Below are 19247 nucleotides of genomic sequence, written 5' to 3' on the forward strand. Positions count from 1 at the left end.
GAAGACATCAGTGCTGATTCTTATACCAAGTTTAATGTTCAATAATACATGACTTTATAAAGTGCAATAACCAAATCCAGGTGCACAAGAGAACAGACATAGGAGAGCCACTCACTCTACTGTGGCCATGAGGAATGAAGTGGGAAGCCCTATACAGGCACTATGCACACTCATCTGACAAAACACCGAGGAGCAACAAGATTACACAGCCCACATCATCAACATGCAGAGTAACAGCTCTCTGCACAGACATCAGGAAGTGAAGGGTCATCACTACCCCCATAGGTTTTCCTACTCTGGAAAAACAAGGGTACAAGTTCCATATACATGTCAAGTCAAGCAAAGTTAAGACCATTGAAGATTCCCAGGACAATGCATGTAAACAAATACAAATTTATTGAACAGCATTTAATAAATACTATACAGACAATGCAAGATTTGTACATGATCTCTGTCCGTGATTAGCACACATTTCAAGAATGATATCCCACACTCCACTCCAAATCCCAAAACATTATCCTGAAGTAAGCTGGCTTTACGTAGTTGGCAGACTTCAAACATCTGTGATACTTCCGGGTCCGCAAATACATGGTTACATGATGAAAAATATCTAATGCTACTACATCTAAGAGAAGACTGGGCCTGAAAAAGTACTTACCCAGAATCTTTAATGACCCCATAAGTATTTCCTCTCCCCCCTCCATTTCCAGTCTGAACCTTACAAGGAGGAAGGACAAGGAATTCTTCCAAAAGCAAGCTGATCACCAACAGTGTTGTACGCAATATGATCAGTTCTGAGCATCCAGACGACACTCAACACCGAGTTTAAAAAGAAAACCTTGACTGCAAGTAAGCCAGTCAGCATTCACAGCCTCAATCTCAGCCTCCGAAAACCTATCAGATCAGATCAGCAACATTCATTGGCATCTCATCCACAGTAGTGTTGTAGAATGACTCAATGTCACGAAGTGTTCGCCTGTCCTCTTCAGTGATCAGGTTGATGGCAACCCCTTTCCGTCCAAAACGGCCCCCACGGCCAATTCTGCGAGGGTAGAGAGTGAGCACAAGGACGCAAAGAGAGAGAATGAGGGGCAAGGTGATATAATTACCTGCATAGAGACAGAGGCACCAGCCAGTGGTGAAAAAAAAACTGCTCACTACTTACCTGTGAATATAGTTCTCACGGTTGGAAGGCAGATCATAGTTGATAACCAAGGACACCTGCTGCACATCAATTCCACGAGCCTAAAATAAACCAGTAGCTCTTTTAGTGATGGCAACAGACAGACATGGGACAGTGGTTTCCAAACATTTGTGATTTAACCAACCAATGCCAAATATTTCATTCTCGAGATACTGCCAGACCAGCTAGGTTCCTCCAGGCTGGGTTTTCATTTCAGCAGTTAAACAGATTGCATTCACCCAAAGAGAGTCACCTAACTCATGTCGACCATAGCCACCCAGACAGGCAAGGTGACTCACTGCACAGGAAGGGGGCCCACTTCACTGAATGCTGTAGACAAGTCTTTATAAAATGCCCTGTTGACTGAACATTTAGTGAACTTGGGCCAAGTCCAGAATCTACTGTGCAGTCAAGGCCAATGTTTCACCAAATCTACAAAATCCAAAAAATGTGGCACACAAGGCTCCCCTGAGCTCTACTTCAAACAATTGAAGCAGATCACCACAATACCAAGTCATATACTCCTTCTCTGGTACAAGGCTGTTACCACTCTGATCTACTTGAACTCACCAGCAAGTCAGTAGTGATCAGCACACGGCTAGACCCAGACCGGAACTCTCTCATGATGAGATCCCTCTCCTTCTGTTCCATGTCACCATGCTGCAAGAGATACAGACCATCAGTTGAACACAACAGAAACAGCCACAACCTTATAATTCATGGAACAGGGGGAGGTGAGAAAAGAGGTGAAAGTGAGGACTGAAAATGCTGAAGATGAGAGTGTGGGGGGCTGAAAAAGCACAGGGTAAGCAGCATCCAAGGAGCAGTAGAATTGACATTTCAGACAAAAGTCCTTGAGGCTGGGAGCCTAAGGAGTGGAGATAAATGAGAGGGGGTGGGACTGGGAGTAGCTGAGTGCAATAGATAGATGGATGGATGGTGGGGGTAATGATGATAGGTCAGAGGGGAGGGTGGACTGGATAGGTGGGAAGCAAGATAGACAGGTAAGAGTGGAAAGGAGGAAACTTGCAAAATCCACAGTGATGCCATGGGGTTGGAGGGTCCAGAGGTGTAAGATGAGACATTCTCCCTCCAGGACTCAAAATGGTTAGGGAGTTGCAATGGAGGCCCAGGGATTACATATCCTTCGAGTGGGAGGGGGAAGTTGAAACATTCAGCCATGGGTGGTGGGGGTTGGTTGGCGCAAGCACCCTGGAGATGTTCTCTGGAGCACTCTGGGGAGAGAAGACACCTACTCACAATGTAGAGGAGACTGCACCAGGAGCAATGGGTACACTAAATGCCTGGGGGAAGTGCAGGTGAAACATTTAGATTTGAGGAGCTTCTTTCCACCTTGAACAGGAGGTTGGGGGGGGGGGGGGGGGGGGGGGGGGGGAGAGAGAGAAGAAGAGGAGGAGAAGGCAGGGAGTGTATCCAGAGATTTTGCAATTCCTGCAGTGGCAGGGATTTTGGCAGGAGGGGGGTGGGCTGTGTAAGTGAAAATACCTAATTGAAAACAACCAGCCCCAGACTTGGTCACCAAATTGCTACAAACAGGGGCATGCTATTTTAACAATGGAATACAACTTTCATGAAGTGAAGTGAAGTGTAATTAATTGATTATTCTTACCAGAGCAGAAACAGTGAAATCTCGTGCAAGCATTTTCTCAGTCAGCCAATCCACTTTTCTCCTGGTGTTGATGAATATAACAGCCTGTGTAATGGTGAGGGTCTCATACAGATCACACAAAGTGTCAAGCTTCCATTCCTGGAGACAAAATAGGAAGTTAAGATTTGACAAAACTCAAATGCTCCACATTCACACCCCAGCACCAAGAGGCACTCCTACACGATTCTGCTAACCCTGTCAACTGCATTTTAGTTGCATAAAAACACTGACATTGTAATTCACAGTGGAGTGCAGCTGGTCTCTCTACCAGAGAGCTGAAATCCAGTAGGGCACAAAGCCATGCCGAAACAAACAGCTTTCTGGAGGCTGAATTGGACTGGAACTCTTGACTGAAGCAGAGGTCCCAATGGGTCTCACCTCTCGCTCCACATTGATGTAGAACTGCCTGATTCCCTCCAGCGTCAACTCCTCTTTCTTCACAAGAATGCGAATTGGGTCACGCATGAATTTCTTGGTCACTTCCAGTACATCAGAAGGCATTGTGGCAGAAAGCAAAACCACCTAGAAGAGATAGAAGACTGTATTCAAACACTGATCAGCACTCAGTTAGCTCTTTTGGAGAGTGTGCCACCACATCAACAGGCAAAAGCACTGGACATTAAGAAAGAGGTCCACTTCTCCCACGTCAATGTGGGTGGGGCATTAATCTATGTCCCAACAAATCCAACTGTCATTGATAAGAACATCAGAATTAACCAATGTTCCCAGCTACAGCAGGATGCTTGCAAAGGACAATTTATACATTAGTAACATAGAAGCAGCTGGAACTAGGAGGAATTAATCTTTCAAGCTTAGTGGCAAACTGATGTAGAAAACCCAAGTTATTCAGATCCAATGTGCCTGATATTTCACCAATTATCCTGAACAGCATCTGCAGGATGGGTCCTCCAAGTTGCCAGAATACCCATTTCAACCACCAACTCATTTTAGAGAGGACTGCAAACATGATTGAAACGATACAAGTGTCCTGCTCCAGCAAACAGCTGCTGTACCTGGATGGATGTGTTGAGTTTCTGGAATATTTCATAGATTTGGTCCTTGAACCCTCTACTCAACATTTCGTCTGCTTCATCCAAAACAAACATCTTGATGTATCTTGTAGCTGGAAGTTAAAATAAAACTGTTAAAACAAGTCAATTCATCGCTACACAGATCTCTCCACCACCACACCGTCCCCAACCCCCGAAACAAACCCAACAATATCCCTGAACCCACCCCTCCAATTAAAAGGTGCCATCATTTCATTTATAAAAACTAGTAACTTCACGAGATAAAAGGGGCAATGCTCTGAAAGTGTGATTTCAAATAAGCCAGTTGGACTATAGCCCGATACCATGACTTCAAAGACAGAATGATCCTGCTCAAGACCAACATTTAAGGTGGAGTCAAAAACAGTGACTGCTTTTGATGAGCTGCTTCTTACACTGACGTACATGCAGGTAGCAAGCACTTTTGAGATATGCAAAGTAAACTCTATAAAGCTTGGTTTCCCATCAACCAACCAGGTTGTACCCACTACCTGCATTCACCTGTCACTACCTCAACATTCTGCTACTCTCTAGTCCTAAGGGTTATACCAAAAAATGTCAGCTGCTGATACTGCCTGGCTTGCTGTGCTCTTCCAGCCTCTTGTGTGCCTTCTATAAAGCTTGAGACACTTCTACAACCTCCCAAATCTCAAATTAAACTCTTTCCACCCATGTACTTACAAAGATGCTGCCGGTTCATCATATCAAATACACGGCCTGGAGTCCCAACCACAATGTGTGGAGCCTCCAGCTGAAACTTCTGCATGTCCGATCGGATACTGGTGCCACCGATACAGGAGAAGCAGGTCCCACCCATGTAATCACCCAAAGCCACTATGACCTTCTGAATCTAAGAAAATAGAGAGAGAAAAAGAAAATAAAGCTTACCTAGGAGTTTTCTGTACATTGCAAGAACTCTACAAAGGAGGCTTACAAATTCAAAGATCTGCTCGGAGAGCAATGTGATTGTGTGTGCCTTTTTCAACGTCCGTACTAGTCAGGGGCCACCACCAATTTAAAGTTACATGCAGAAACAAACAAAACAAAACAATTACCTGTAGGGCAAGCTCCCTCGTTGGGGCTAACACCAAGGCTTGTGTCTCCTTCAGGCCCACATCTAACTGCTGCAAGATAGAGATGGCAAACGTGGCAGTTTTTCCTGTACCCGACTGTGCCTGGGCAATGACATCATACTCTAGAAGAGGGGAAGGTAGGTCACAAGTTACTTGGAATCTGGGGCAGAAAGCTCCCATTACTAAGCCTAACTCCCACAATCTGCTCATCTCCCTCCTCTGTTCCACTGTAGTGGACTGTTTCCCCTTTACAATAACAATCAGGTGCTTGCATACAATTACCTTGTGACCATAGTATGAACCAGTGTAGATTCACTGTTGGAACACACTGGGATGAATAATGGATTCATTAGTATACCCCAAATCAGATTAAGTCACAGTACCACAGCAAACGGTACCTCCTTGCCCAATGATTGGGGAATAAACTGGAAACCAGCACAAAGTAGTGTAATACAAATGGAAATGTATCATGCTGCATGCTAAAACAATTCTTCACATCATGAAACCCATCCCCGTGAGGTTTCTGCATATCCAGGACTGAACTTCCAAACACATGGCAGTGCCAACCATTCTTGAGAAGCACTCAATGCTGTGATCACCTTGTTACTAAACATGCCCCTGTGACTGGCCAGGAAACAGCAGTGCAATCCCTACCCCTGATGCAGGGAAGAATGGCCCGCTGCTGGATGGCAGATGGCTTCTCAAAACCATAGGCGTAGATTCCACGGAGCAGGTTTTCCCGAAGGTTCATGTCATCAAAGTTATCGACAATCTCAGTCCAGTTGCTCTGCAAATGCAAGCATTCAAAAGGTCAATGGGAGCAAAGCAATGCTTTGGCTCAACTGTATCAGCCTTCAAGCTATCAAGATTCACTGATAAGATCAACTCAAGGAAACACCTTCAGAAGGGTCCTCTCCAGTGTGTTAAAACATAACAGCCAGAGAGAAAACAATAAAAACCAACATCTGTAGACATTTCCATATGGAAATCAGCTTTTGATTTCACAATGGTCCTCCATGAAGCAATCACTTAGTCACACCAAAGACATGGGCCGCAAGAATAGGACAAAGAGCCACCGCAGAGATTTCACCAAGAGTGGTGTCCTGCTACATTATATCTCAATGAACAATAGAGCCAAACAGGCAAATGCTGATTTCAAAAGAGAAATTAATACTAGGGCCCCTTGCACTAGATAGGTGTTCACCATTTGGGACCAAGACAAGAACTTTCTCCAGAGGTTAAATGGCTTTTGAATTCCCTTCCCCAGGATATGCAGATTCACAGTGTAATAGATTTCAGTACACATTGTCTCATGCAACATCTTGTGACCATAGTATGAACCAGTGTAGATTCATTATTAGAACACACTGGGATGAATATGGATTCATTAGTATACCCCAACTGAGACTAAATTACAGTACCACAGCAAAAAGGTACCTCCTTGCCAAATGAATGGGGACACACCAAGTGTTAAGCAACCCAGGGCACATGGAAATACAGTCTAACATACGCATTACTGCAACTGTACAAGTTCAAAACCACTCACCAACACATTCAGCCTATAGCCTCATTTCACTCACCTCAATAACACCCTCAGGTTCCATTCTATCAGGTCCACCATGATCATTAGATCTGAAAAGTAAAATCAGTAAGTGTCTTGTTACACCCTACCACATTTCAAATTAAGACAATATTTTAAGAAATTCAACACCGGTACACAATTGCTCAGTATTAAAAAGGTGGGAATGCAAATAAGAGTGAGGATTCCAAGACCCGAGATGCAACACAGACATGATTGGGAGCAGGAAAAGAAAAGGAAATGACCACAAAGGGGAGATTGACAGGGTCACTGCAGTGTTAAAATGGTGTAATTACATTAGCAATCAGAAGCTGAACTTCCACTTCCAAAACAAGCTGACGAGTATTACACAAGATTTATGAGAAAGGGGAAGATTTTCACCTCTATGGAGCAAAAATTGGTCAGACAATGGCTCAAATGGCTGATTCCTGATGTCCCCAAATAGGATGGGGAAGTTAGTCTCAAGAGACTGACCAGGCAATCAAACTCCACTGACACCTCTTCAGGGTTTGGTCACAGCCATGTCTACTTCATTAAACCCCATTAAGGACCACTGTAACCCTAAATCCTTAAACCCCACCTCCACAGGATATAACTGTATCCCTGTACAACTCCTTAAACCCCCCAACGGCATTATCACACCCTTGTCCAACTCAAAGCCGCACCCAATGGGGATCATGCTCTTGTACAATTCCTCAAGACCGCTAACATATTTAACCACCGTATAATTTCTTAAACCCACTCCCCGACTGGTTATCTTCCCCACCCCCCCCCGTGTCCTGTTTCTTAAGCCCCCTCTCCACTCGCAAACTTATAACTTGCTCAACCCTGTACACCCAGTATCATCACACCCCTGTGCCTCAATCCCTTTGCGCCGGTTATCACCAGGCCTCTCTATATAATGGGGTTATGTATCTTCTTTCTCACCCGCCGCCTCCTCCAAACCTAACTGCTCAGAGATGCGGAAGAAGTCAGCACGCATGCGCAGCGCGGGGATCCATGCGGACTCCACGGCGCGGGCTTGGGAGGTGGGAGGGTGCAGCGCGGCGCCTGCGCACTGGCGAGACGCGTGGCCCAGCCCACTTCTCTCTCCCCCCCCCCCTCCCAGAAAGCGCCCGGTGGAGAGGATGCACGAGGGGGTGACAACAGCGCAGGCGCAGTGCGGCACGAGCCGGCGTTTCCTTTTAAAGAACACCCCCCCCCCCCCTCCACCACTTTGAATTGTCCCCACTTCCCATCCACAATCTCCCGCCATGTGCGGGTGCTGGTAAATACCACCATTTTGGAGGGGGGGGGCATTAAAAAAAAAATGACCCCCTCCATTTTATACGGTGCGGGGGCAAACTCAGACATCCATTTCCCCCCCCCCCCCAAAAAAAAATTCGGACGGTCCGAATACAAAAGTAAAACGGCCGTTGGTCCCAACCGACCAACCGCTCGCGGGCGAGACACAAGGTAAGGCCAAGTCAAGAAGCCCTGGTCCCCTCACTGAATTATTTCAAAAAGAAAACAAAATATATATAAAAAATAATAAGTTTTGACGGGAGCGGGGTTTAAGGGGAAAACCGAGACGACATTAATATGAAAATCTCCCTTTTTTTCTCCCCCATCCCCCATCCCCCGGCCATTTTGTGTCTCGGTTTTTTTCCCCCTAACTCATGTCATTCAACACGAATTCGATTTATGAATGGACACCGTTTTCGTTCGCCAGCCCTTTTCTTTAAGGCATACTCCCGCCCGGCTTCCGATACCTGTATTCCGCGCCGTCTTCTGACATTATAAATTTTCCGTGGGGGAAAGGTTAGATAGCGACAAGACTTTTAATTTTTCTCGCTCTCTGTCTGTCTGTCTGTCTGTCTTCTTTTTCCCCCCCCACCCGCTCTTTAAACACGCCTTCAGCCGCCGCGCCCGCCACAGCAGAGAGAGCGGGGGCGACGCTGCCTCGGCCTCTTATAGGCGGCCGGCGGGCGCAGCCGAACCTGCTGGCCGTCGCGGCCCCGCCCGCCGCGGCCCGCCGATTGGTGACGGCCCCCGTCGCTCGGCGTGCGGGCCGAGCCCCTGATTGGTCGCGCCGACGTCCGGTCCCGCCCCCTGCTGGCGGCGACACCCCGCCCTGGTCAGCATGTTCGGTTGACACGTCGCGAATTGATCACTTCCGGAAAGAGAGAGAGAGAGACACACACACACACACACAAAAAATGCCATTTTAAAAGAATTGTTTCTAGGCCCGCTGGTAGGGTGGGGGGGGCGAAGTTCACCGCTTTACAGCCATCTTTTGTCTCGGCATCTGAGAAATGCCCCTTTCCCAGATTTAGCATGTTGATGGATTAAATGGGTATCCCCACTGTTTGAGGTGACCACGTGTCTGGGACATCTCGTCACAAAGTCCCATTCATTAGCAAACAAAGGAATGTGAGCTGACATTCTAACCCCAGTGAGGTGCAGGATGCCTGCAAGTCGGAGCAGCCTTTGTAGAAAGAAAATTTGGTACCCTCCTGGCAAGGTTAGACTTGCCTACAAGGGACTTGGGTGGAGGGATTGAGAGTAGTGCTTGTAAATTAACCTACCAAAACTCCATTTTGAAGTCTGCAAGATGACTCAGACTTGCTGGTCTCTCTTGGGTTAGGAAGGGACTCAATGAATTTTCACCAGACTGATTCTCGACTTGGGGATTAGGTGATTGGCCTAGGAACAGTTTATATCTCGGACAGTGAAAAGGCTTTCAAAGAAAGTGGGACATTCTTTAGGTGCTCGACAAGGTAGACTTGCAGTTTTAACAAAAGGTTAGTTTTTTTTAGATTAGATTACTTACAGTGTGGAAACAGGCCCTTCGGCCCAACAAGTCCACACCGCCCCGCCGAAGCGTAACCCACCCATACCCCTACCCCTACATCTACAGCTACCCCTTAGCTAACACTACGGGCAATTTAGCATGACCAATTCACCTGACCTGCACATCTTTGGACTGTGGGAGGAAACCGGAGCACCCGGAGGAAACCCACGCAGACACAGGGAGAACGTGCAAACTCCACACAGTCAGTCGCCTGAGGCGGGAATTAAACCCGGGTCTCTGGCGCTGTGAGGCAGCAGTGCTAACCACTGTGCCACCGTGCCGCCCACAGTTCTGTCTCTCCACAGGTGCTGTCAGTATCAGTGCAATTGACTGCCCCAGATTTTTGTTAAAAATCACACAATACCATGTTATAGTCCAACAGGTTTATTTGGAAGTACAAGCTTTCAGAGCGCTGCTCCTCAGTTAGGTAGCTAATAGGACAGGGTCATAGGACACAGAATTTATAGTAAAAGATCAAAGTGTTATACAATTGATGCAATGTATTGAACAAGGAGAAAGTAAGGGCTGCAGATCAGAGTTGAAAGTATGGTACTGGAAAAGCACAGCAGGTCAGGCAGCATCCAAGGAGCAGGAGAATCGACATTTTGGGCATAAGCTCTTCAGGTGTATTGAACAAACCTAGATTCCTGTTACGTCTTTAATCACTTAGAATGAGTATGCAGGTTTAGATTGATTAATATGTAAATCCCAGAACTTCTTTCAAGTCACAGTACTGAGATAACTTAAGGTTTTATTAAAAATGGGAGATTTTGTGAATATCCTATGATTTGACCTTTGGACCAATTGGAGACCTGTTTTGTCCTGGTCAGCACCTCTACACACTTCAAGACCGTAGCTAGCACCGACACTCTGTACAAGTTCACAGCAGCATTTCTGATAGCACACAGTGTCCCTTATTCTCAGCCAGAGTTTGTCACTCAGGTCATCTGTGGTGTGTCTACAACTGTGAAAATTAGACATGATTTGGAGATGACAATCACCTGATGAAGGAGCGTTGCTCCGAAAGCTAGTGTGCTCCCAATTAAACCTGTTGGACTATAACCTGCTGTGTGATTTTTAACTGTGAAAATTAGAATTAGCTAAAATTTGGCAAATGGAGTTTAACACGAAAAGCTTGAGGTTATCGGTTTTGGTCAGAGGAACAGAAAGGCAACTTATTATCTAAATGGAGAGAAATGTCAGAGTGCTTCATGCTCTGGGTTTCCTTGAGCGTGAAATCACAGAAAACTAGTCAGCAGGTACTGTGTTAAAAAGGTAGGTGAATGAAATTTTGGCATCTACTGCTAAAGGATAAATAAGTAAGTAATAGTTGCTGCAACTGTAAAAGGCATTACTGAAACTGGACCTGGAGTACTTTGTTTAAATTTGGGCCAGCCCTGAAGGAGGGGTGTAACGTATTGGAGACAATTCAGAGGAGGTTCACTATATTGATTCCAGATATGAGGGGTTTGTGTTATGAAGAGATTCACTACCTTAGAGTGCAATGGATGCCATAACACTGAGTAAATTTGAGGAGAGAGGCAGAGTTTTTAATTAGTAACAGGTTGAAAGGTTATAGAAAGTGGAGTTGAGGCAGAGATGAGATCAGCCATGATCGTATTGAATGGTGGAGCAGGCTAGAGGGGCTGAATGGTCCTAGTTCTTATGTTCTTAGAAGCAAGAGTCATTCAGCTTCTCAAGCCAGCTCTGTGATTTGATAAGAACATGGTTAATCTGAATGTGGCCTCAACCCACTTTACTACTGGTCTCTTATTAACCATTGACTCCCTTGTCAAACAAATATCTTGCTAAAATAGAAACAAAGTGTCGAGCAGCATTTGTTGATAGAGAAACAGTTGACGTTTCAAGTCTGATACTGAAGGAAAGCAGAAATGTGGGTTTTATTTTTTTTTTCTTTTTCTTTTTAGTGCTTATTTTTTCCCCAGCACCCATGGTGTGTGTGTGCAGGTGTGAGACACAGTGAAGGACACAAAGTGCACGAATCTTTATTCAATTTCCACCACCAGGAAGATAGGAAAAGCACCCGAGTGGCTAGTGACAAGCACTGCCCTTCACAAAAAAGGGCAATGCTGTGTGATCAAAACAGTGAAGGGGAGGGTAGGGACTAAATCAAAATAGAGTTGGAGGGGGAAATAATACACTCCACTCCCTGTGGCGCCCACCTCTCCCTGAACAACTCCAGGGTGTTGGTGGACACCGTGTGCTCCTTCCAAGGACACCTGGGCTCTAACATAACCGCGGAAGAGGGGCAGGCAGTCGGCCCTAACGACCCCCTCCACGGCCCGCTGCCTGGACCTGTTGATGGCCACTTTGGCCAGGCCCAAGAGCAGACCCACGAGGTCGTCTTCGGACCTGCCCTCCCTCCTCCGTACCGGGTGCACGAAGATCAGGAGCGTGGGAGTGAAGTGCAACCAAAAGCAGAGGAGAAGGTTTTTCAGAAAATCAAAAAGGGAGTGCAAACGCCCACACCCAATATATACATGGTCCACGGACTCCACAGCGCCACAGAACAAGCAGTTGGGCTGGGAGTCTGTGAACCACCGCAATCTGCGGTTGCAGGGGACTGCCGCGTGCAGCACCCTCCACCCCAGATCCCCGAGAGAAAGGGGGAGGACTCCTGCGTAGAGAGCCCTCCACTGGGGATCTCCACCGCCCGGTGGCAAATGGGCACGCCAAGGCGTGTCCGGGCGGTGGATGAGGGAGAAGAGGTGGACAGTGTGCAGCAACAGTCGATACAGGGCCTTCCTTTTTATATCCCTTAAGGGGACAAAATTAAAATACCGGAGGCGGCTCAGGTTGTGGGGCACAGGCTCCCGCGGGAAGTACGGGACCTTGGGGCCAATGTGAAATTCCGTCCGGGCCGGGGTGAGCGCGGACGGGATCCCACCGCACACCTGAGCGTCCTCCAACTGGTGCACTACATCGGGTCCGAGCACCACCGTTTTAAGGCGTCGGATGGCGGTGGCCACGTACCGGACGTCTACCGCTGCCCTGAAATGTGGGGTTTTTTTTTTTTCCTTTTATTTAACCCCCACACTACCGCCTAAGTGCGGTAGTGCTTATTTTTAATCCCCAGCTCCCACGGTGTGTGTGTGCAGGTGTATAACACAGTGAAGGACACAAAGTGCACGAATCTTTATTCAATTGCCACCACCAGGAAGATAGGAAAAACACCCGAGTGGCCATTGACAAGCACTGCCCTTCAAACCACAGGGCAATGCTATGTGATCAAAACAGTGAAGGGGAGGGTAGGGACTAAATCAAAATAGAATTGGAGGGAGAAATGATGCACTCCACTCCCTGCGGTGCCCACCTCTCCCTGAACGACTCCAGGGTGTTGGTGGACACCGCGTGCTCCTTCTCCAAGGACACTCGGGCTCTAACGTAACCCCGGAAGAGGGGCAGGCAGTCAGCCCTAACGACCCCCTCCACGGCCCGCTGCCTGGACCTGTTGATGGCCAGTTTGGCCAGGCCCAAGAGCAGACCCACGAGGAGGTCCTCGGACCTGCCCTCCCTCCTCCATACCGGGTGCACGAAGACCAGGAGCGTGGGACTGAAGTGCAGCCAGAAACAGAGGAGAAGGTTTTTAAGAAAATCAAAAAGGGAGTGCAAACGCCCACACCCAATATATACATGGTCCACGGACTCCACAGCGCCACAGAACAAGCAGTTGGGCTGGGAGTCTGTGAACCACCGCAATCTGCGGTTGCAGGGGACTACCGCGTGCAGCACCCTCCACCCCAGATCCCCGAGAGAAAGGGGGAGGACTCCCGCGTAGAGAGCCCTCCACTGGGGATCCCCACCGCCCGGTGGCAAATGGGCACGCCAAGGCGTGTTCGGACAGTGGATGAGGGAGAAGAGGTGGACGGTGTGCAGCAGCAGTCGATACAGGGCCTTCCTTTGTATATCCCTTAAGGGGACAAAATTAAAATACCGGAGGCAGCTCAGGTTGTGGGGCACAGGCTCCCGCGGGAAGTACGGGACCTTGGGGCCAATGTGAAATTCCGTCCGGGCCGGGGTGAGCGCAGACGGGATCCCACCGCACACCTGAGCGTCCTCCAACTGGTGCACTACATCGGGTCCGAGCACCGCCGTTTTAAGGCGTCGGATGGCGGTGGCCACATACCGGACGTCTACCGCTGCCCTGAAATGTGGGTTTTATGTTGTAGAGAAAGATGGGGAGCATCAAGTGAAACAAAATGGTAGTTCATGGAGAAAAAAATGGTTGTAGAGAAGCAAATTAGATCTAGATTAGGAGTTAATAGCAGAATATTCATCAGCTGTTCTGAGTGCAAAATAAAATGGCTGAATTCCAACTCTATTTTGATTTAGTCCCTACCCTCCCCTTCACTGTTTTGATCACACAGCATTGCCCTGTGGTTTGAAGGGCAGTGCTTGTCACTGGCCACTCGGGTGTTTTTCATATCTTCCTGGTGGTGGAAATTGAATAAAGATTTTGTGCACTTTGTGTCTTTCACTGTGTCTCACACCTGCACACACACACCATGGGTGCTGGGGAAAAAAATAAGCACTACCGCACTTAGGCGATAGTGTAAAAAAAAAGAGAAAAAAGTATAAACATGAGATTTGGCCCGGGTGTCTTTGGAGAAGGAGCACGTGGGTGTCCACCGACACCCTGGAGTTGTGACTGGCCACTTGAGTGTTTCCTTCCCTTCTGGAGAGATTGGACCGTTTCTGTGGCTGTGGAAAAAAAAAATAAAATAAAATGGCTGAATTCCAACTCTATTTTGATTTAGTCCCTACCCTCCCCTTCACTGTTTTGATCACACAGCATTGCCCTGTGGTTTGAAGGGCAGTGCTTGTCACTGGCCACTCGGGTGTCTTTCCTGTCTTCCTGGTGGTGGCAATTGAATAAAGATTCGTACACTTTGTGTCTTTCACTGTGTCTCACACCTGCACACACACACCATGGGTGCTGGGGAAAAATAAGCACTACCACACATAGGCGGTAGTGTGGGGGTTAAGGGAAAAAAATATATATATATAAACAGAGGATTTTTTAAAAAAAAGAAAAAAAAAGAAAAAAGAAAAAAAAAAAAAATAAGATGGCTGAATTCCAACTCTATTTTGAATTAGTCCCTACCCTCCCCTTCACTGTTTTGATCACACAGCATTGCCCTGTGGTTTGAAGGGCAGTGCTTGTCACTGGCCACTCGGGTGTTTTTCATATCTTCCTGGTGGTGGAAAAAAAAAAGAAAAAAAGAAAAAAATAAATAAAATGGCTGAATTAACTAAAATGGTGGGTAGAGCTCACGGTCTGACATTCTTGAACTCAACATTGAATCTAAAACGTAAGTGCCTAAATAATAAATGAGGTACTGTTCCTCCAGCTTGAACCAGACTTCAGTGGCACTCCGTTGTAGACCTAGCAGAGATAAGAGTAAGACGGGATATTGAAATAGCAAGCAGCCAGAAAATTGTGGTTATGCTTGCAGGTTGAGTGGAGACTTTCTGCAAAGTGGTCATCCAGTCTGCCTTTGGGTCTTGCTAATGTTGAGGAGACCACATTATGAACAGTGAATGGAGTAGAGTAGATTGAAGGAGAGTAGATTGAAGGAAGTACGTTAGAGGTAGGAAAACGCCAGGTGGATAAAATTATCCTTTTTTTTGGCTATAGATTCTATTCAATTATCTGTCCACCCCTTGTTATCCAATGTCATTTAACTTGGCTAAGATTGCCTTGCATGATAGTTGTTTAATTATTGAACATTGAAATAACTGCAAAGGGAAGGAATGAGATTTGATCTTTAATCAAGAAATGCTATAAAGGTACATTGAGCTGAGGAGAGTTGATCTTTTAGCTGAAGCCGTGCACGAATCAGTGGATAGCCAGTGATCACACGTGTGGTTTTCAATCTTTTAACATGCAAATGGATGGTGGAATATGGAAAACAATTACAAGATAGCTTTCAGCAAGCCCTTGTCCCAGGAGTCTGAGAGAAAATTTAGCCTCACAAAACAATGGTTGAAATGAGCCAAGTATTAAACATCTGAAATGTCAAGACCATGCTGGCACATTACAAAGTGTGCTGCATAGACCCTCTCACCATCTAAAAGGTACTTGCTTCTTCTCACACTGAGGGAAATGGAGATGATAAGGGCTTGAAGCATGGTTTGTGAACCATTCTTTGTTTGATATACATTAGTCAGAGAGGAGAAAAACCTGTTGTTAAACACTTTACCAGCATCTCCCTAACTATGGTTTCAAGATACAGATTAATGTACTCATATCTTCATAGCGTGATGCTGCTGCCTGTTCTATTCCTGTCCACATAGCAAGTGCTTGCATTTGCACTATTTAGGTAAAGCGTAGGAGCAGGAAGAGGTCATTCAGCCCCTCAACCCTGCTTCTTCATTCCAGCTCGTAGCTGATTTACCTCAACATCATTTTCCTGCACTATTTTCTATTCCTTGACAGCTTTAATAACTGGAAATCAATTGATCGCTGTTTTGGATATACTTGAGGACTGAACCTTCACAGTTCTCTCGGGTAGAGAATTCCAAATACTCATCACCCTCTGGTCAATTTCTCACCTTATTCCCAAACAGCCTGCCCTTTATTTTGAGACTGTTACTGGGTTCTACTCGTTCTGTATCTACTGTTAAGCCTAACTAACTAATGATTACTGGATGATCCTACATCAAGGCAAGGGGAACAAACATTCCAAGTGATTAAAAAAAATTGCAACTGAACCAAGCCTCTGGGGCAGACCGGCTCTGTTGATTCCCAAGGTATAATAAGAACAATCAACTGATGCACTTGAATGATTGATCAGTCCGGATGGTCACTGATTACTGGTTTCTTGTATGGTACACCGTTCACCCTCAACCTTTGCCAAATTGTTTTTCCTAAAGCTATTTGAACTCAGTGAAGTGTCTCTGTCCTTCTGTAAACAAAAAGCAGTGACCCCTCACTGTAGCATCCATCAGTAGGTTCAGAGTAACCAAGCCTTTGAATCAAAGTCCATCCCATATTAACATTTAAAAAAAATAGTTCACAGCATGTGAACATCATTGAGTAGGTCAGCATTTTAAGCTCATATTTAATCCCCAATGAAAATGGCAGCAAGCTGCTGCCTTGTACCAGCACAGTCCCTGTGGTATAATGACACTCACACTGTTTTTAGGAAGGAAGTTTCAGGATTTTGACCTAATGACAGTGAAGGAACAGCCAAAATCTTTCAAAGTCACGAAGAGGGACTTGCAAGTTGTGGTGTCCCCATGTACCTGCTGTTAGAAAAGCCTTAGTGACTTACTGAGGCATATCTTGTACAAGGTACACACTGCACTCACTGGACATTGGTGATAGAAGGAGTGGATTTTGAAGGTGGTGAATGGGATGCCAACCAACCTGATTTGGAGTTTCCTGAGCATTGTTGGTGCTTCACCCAACCAAACAAATGTAGAGTATTTAGGGCGGCATGGTAGCTCAGTGGTTAGCACTGCTGCCTCTCAGCATCAGGGATCCAGATTCGATTCCACCCTCTGACAAGTGTATTAGGAATTTGCACATTTCCCCCACGTGTGGGTGGGTTTCCTCTCACAGGTCTGAGGGGGAAGATGTGCAGGTCATGCTAAATTGTCCCAAAACATACAAAAATGAGCAGACTAGGTGGGTTAGCCATGGGAAATGCAGGATTACAGGGATGGGGTCGGTGGATGCTTTTTGGGAGGTTGGTGCAATGCGTCGTATGACTTGCTATCACATTGTAGGGACTCTATGACTCTAGTATTCCATTATACACTTGACCTGTGTTTGTATATGGTGCACAGGCAATGGGAGAAAACAAGAGGTGAGTTACTTGCTACAGGATTCCTAGCCTGTGACTTGACCTCTTGGCCACAGTATTTACTGTATATTACTGGCTCAGTTCAATTTCTATTCAATAGTAAACCCCACCATGTTGATAATGGAGAATTCAATGATGATTTGCAACATAACATTTACAATGTTAGTTATCGATTGTCAGACCAAACCTGAATTTGTCCAAGTCTTGCGGCATTTCCACATGGACTCGTTTAGTATTTGAGGAATTGCAAATGGTACAGAATCAGCAGCAGAAAAGCCCCACTTCTGACTATAATGATGGAGGGAAGGTCATTGATGAAGCAGCAAAAAAATAGTTGGCCTAGAGTCTAACTGTTAAAAACAGTATCAGGAGAACTATAAGGAACGACCACCTTTAAAGGCAGGGAGGAACAAAGTTAAGCCTTTTAGTCTCTTTAAATTGAAAATGCTTGCAGCAGAATGTCCATGCTTTGACACAGTAATCTGAGAGTCATTAAACATAGGTTAATTCTGATGATTCATGATGGTATGCCTTGCCAGAACAGAATTTAATTTTAAAAGGAGCTAAGCTATAGGAACCAGGTAACTCAGCAGGAAAAGACAAAAATACATTTATGGGTGATTGCAGAACAATTTTCTTCCCCTCACTGCAAAACGAAAGTGTAAAATGCTCATCTAATCCAGTTTAGAGACCATACTTCCAGTAGGCCAGAAAATTGTAAGAAAAACAACACGTTGCACTACCCAAGGTGCACATTTTAACACAATTTTAAATGCAGCCAAGTTATAATATCGGAAGCATGGCATTTTTCAGACAGCAAGGTCTGTTAAACAATATGATTCAAACAGGTCTTGACAGGGTAAAGACAGGAAGGATGTTCCCAGTGACTGGGGAATCCAGAACCAGGGATCACAGTTGAAGGATACAGGGAAGGGTATTTAGGACTGAAATTAGGAGACATTTCTTCACTCAGATTGGTCAATCTGTGGAATTCTCTCCCACAGAAAGCATTAGAGGCCAAAACATTGAATAAGAGTAAAGACCAATGCAGCACAGGAACAGGCCGTTTGGCCCTCCAAGCCTGCGCTGACAGTTTTTGAACGGAAGGGCAAAATGTGTCTTCACTTACAGGATCGGGTTCCCTCTATTCCCTTCCTATTCATGTCCTTGTCCAGGTGCTTCTTGGAATGCTGCTATTCTGTCTGCTTCCAGCACCTCTGGGCAGTGTATACCAGATACTCCCCATCCTGGGTGTGAAAAACCTGCCTCACACTAAACATACCCCCACCCCCACACCTTGAACCTGTGCCCCCTAGTAACTGACCCCTCCACTCTGGGGAAAAAGCCTCGTACTTCCCACTCTACCCATACAATTCACAATCTTTTAAACTTCTATCAGGTCACCCTCGACCTCCTGCATTTCAGTGAAAACAAACCCAGTCTATCCAACCTTTCTTCATCACTAAAATCTCTGATACCAGGCAATGTCCTGGTAAACCTTTTCTGGACCCTCTCCAAAACATCTTTCCCCTTTTGGTAGAGTGGTGACCAGAACTGTATGCAATCTGAACATTTAAGATGGAATTAGATCTCATTCTTAGGCTAGAGACTTCCTTTTAGTACAGGGGAAAAAGTGGGAATAGAATACTGATTTACCCTATCAGCCATGATCATATTGAATGGCAGAGAGGCTTGAAGGGCCTACTCGTGCTCCTATTCTGTACGTTTCTACCACCACTCTTTCAGGCAGGGAGTTCTCAGTATCCACTACCCTTTGGGTTGAAACATTTTTCCTTAAGTCTTCTCTAAACCTCCTGCTCCATACTTTAAATCCATGCTGCTTGGAAATTGAGCCCTCTACTAAGGGGTAAAATTTATCTATGCCCCTAATATTTGTGCATCTCAGACTCTTTTGTTTCCCCCCCCCCCCGAAGGAAAATAACTGTAGCCAATGCAACCTCTCTTTTAGTAGTTATGAGGAATATCACTGCCAAAGAGCCTACCCAAATACAAGAATAGAAATGGTCTT

The 19247-nt window shown here is 46.0% G+C and overlaps 1 protein-coding gene and 1 non-coding gene across 2 annotated transcripts; both read right to left on the reverse strand.

The window, feature by feature from the left end:
• Positions 1-14: 14 nt before the first annotated feature.
• On the reverse strand, positions 15-8440 carry LOC140492637 (eukaryotic initiation factor 4A-I-like). Its single transcript, XM_072591666.1, has 11 exons — positions 8305-8440; positions 6555-6606; positions 5629-5761; positions 4957-5096; positions 4583-4751; positions 3866-3975; positions 3231-3374; positions 2814-2951; positions 1754-1843; positions 1166-1245; positions 15-1042 (listed from the first exon to the last, which is right to left on the reverse strand). Exons 1-11 carry the CDS (start codon positions 8328-8330, stop codon positions 898-900), a joined length of 1227 nt encoding a protein of 408 aa, XP_072447767.1. The 5' UTR covers positions 8331-8440; the 3' UTR covers positions 15-897.
• LOC140492688 (small nucleolar RNA SNORA81) lies at positions 3434-3609 on the reverse strand. The gene has a single exon (XR_011963628.1). It is a non-coding gene; the product is annotated as a small nucleolar RNA SNORA81 (small nucleolar RNA).
• Positions 8441-19247: the final 10807 nt, after the last annotated feature.

The sequence above is a fragment of the Chiloscyllium punctatum genome, chromosome 21 (assembly GCF_047496795.1).
Source record: "Chiloscyllium punctatum isolate Juve2018m chromosome 21, sChiPun1.3, whole genome shotgun sequence".
NCBI lineage: Eukaryota > Metazoa > Chordata > Chondrichthyes > Orectolobiformes > Hemiscylliidae > Chiloscyllium > Chiloscyllium punctatum.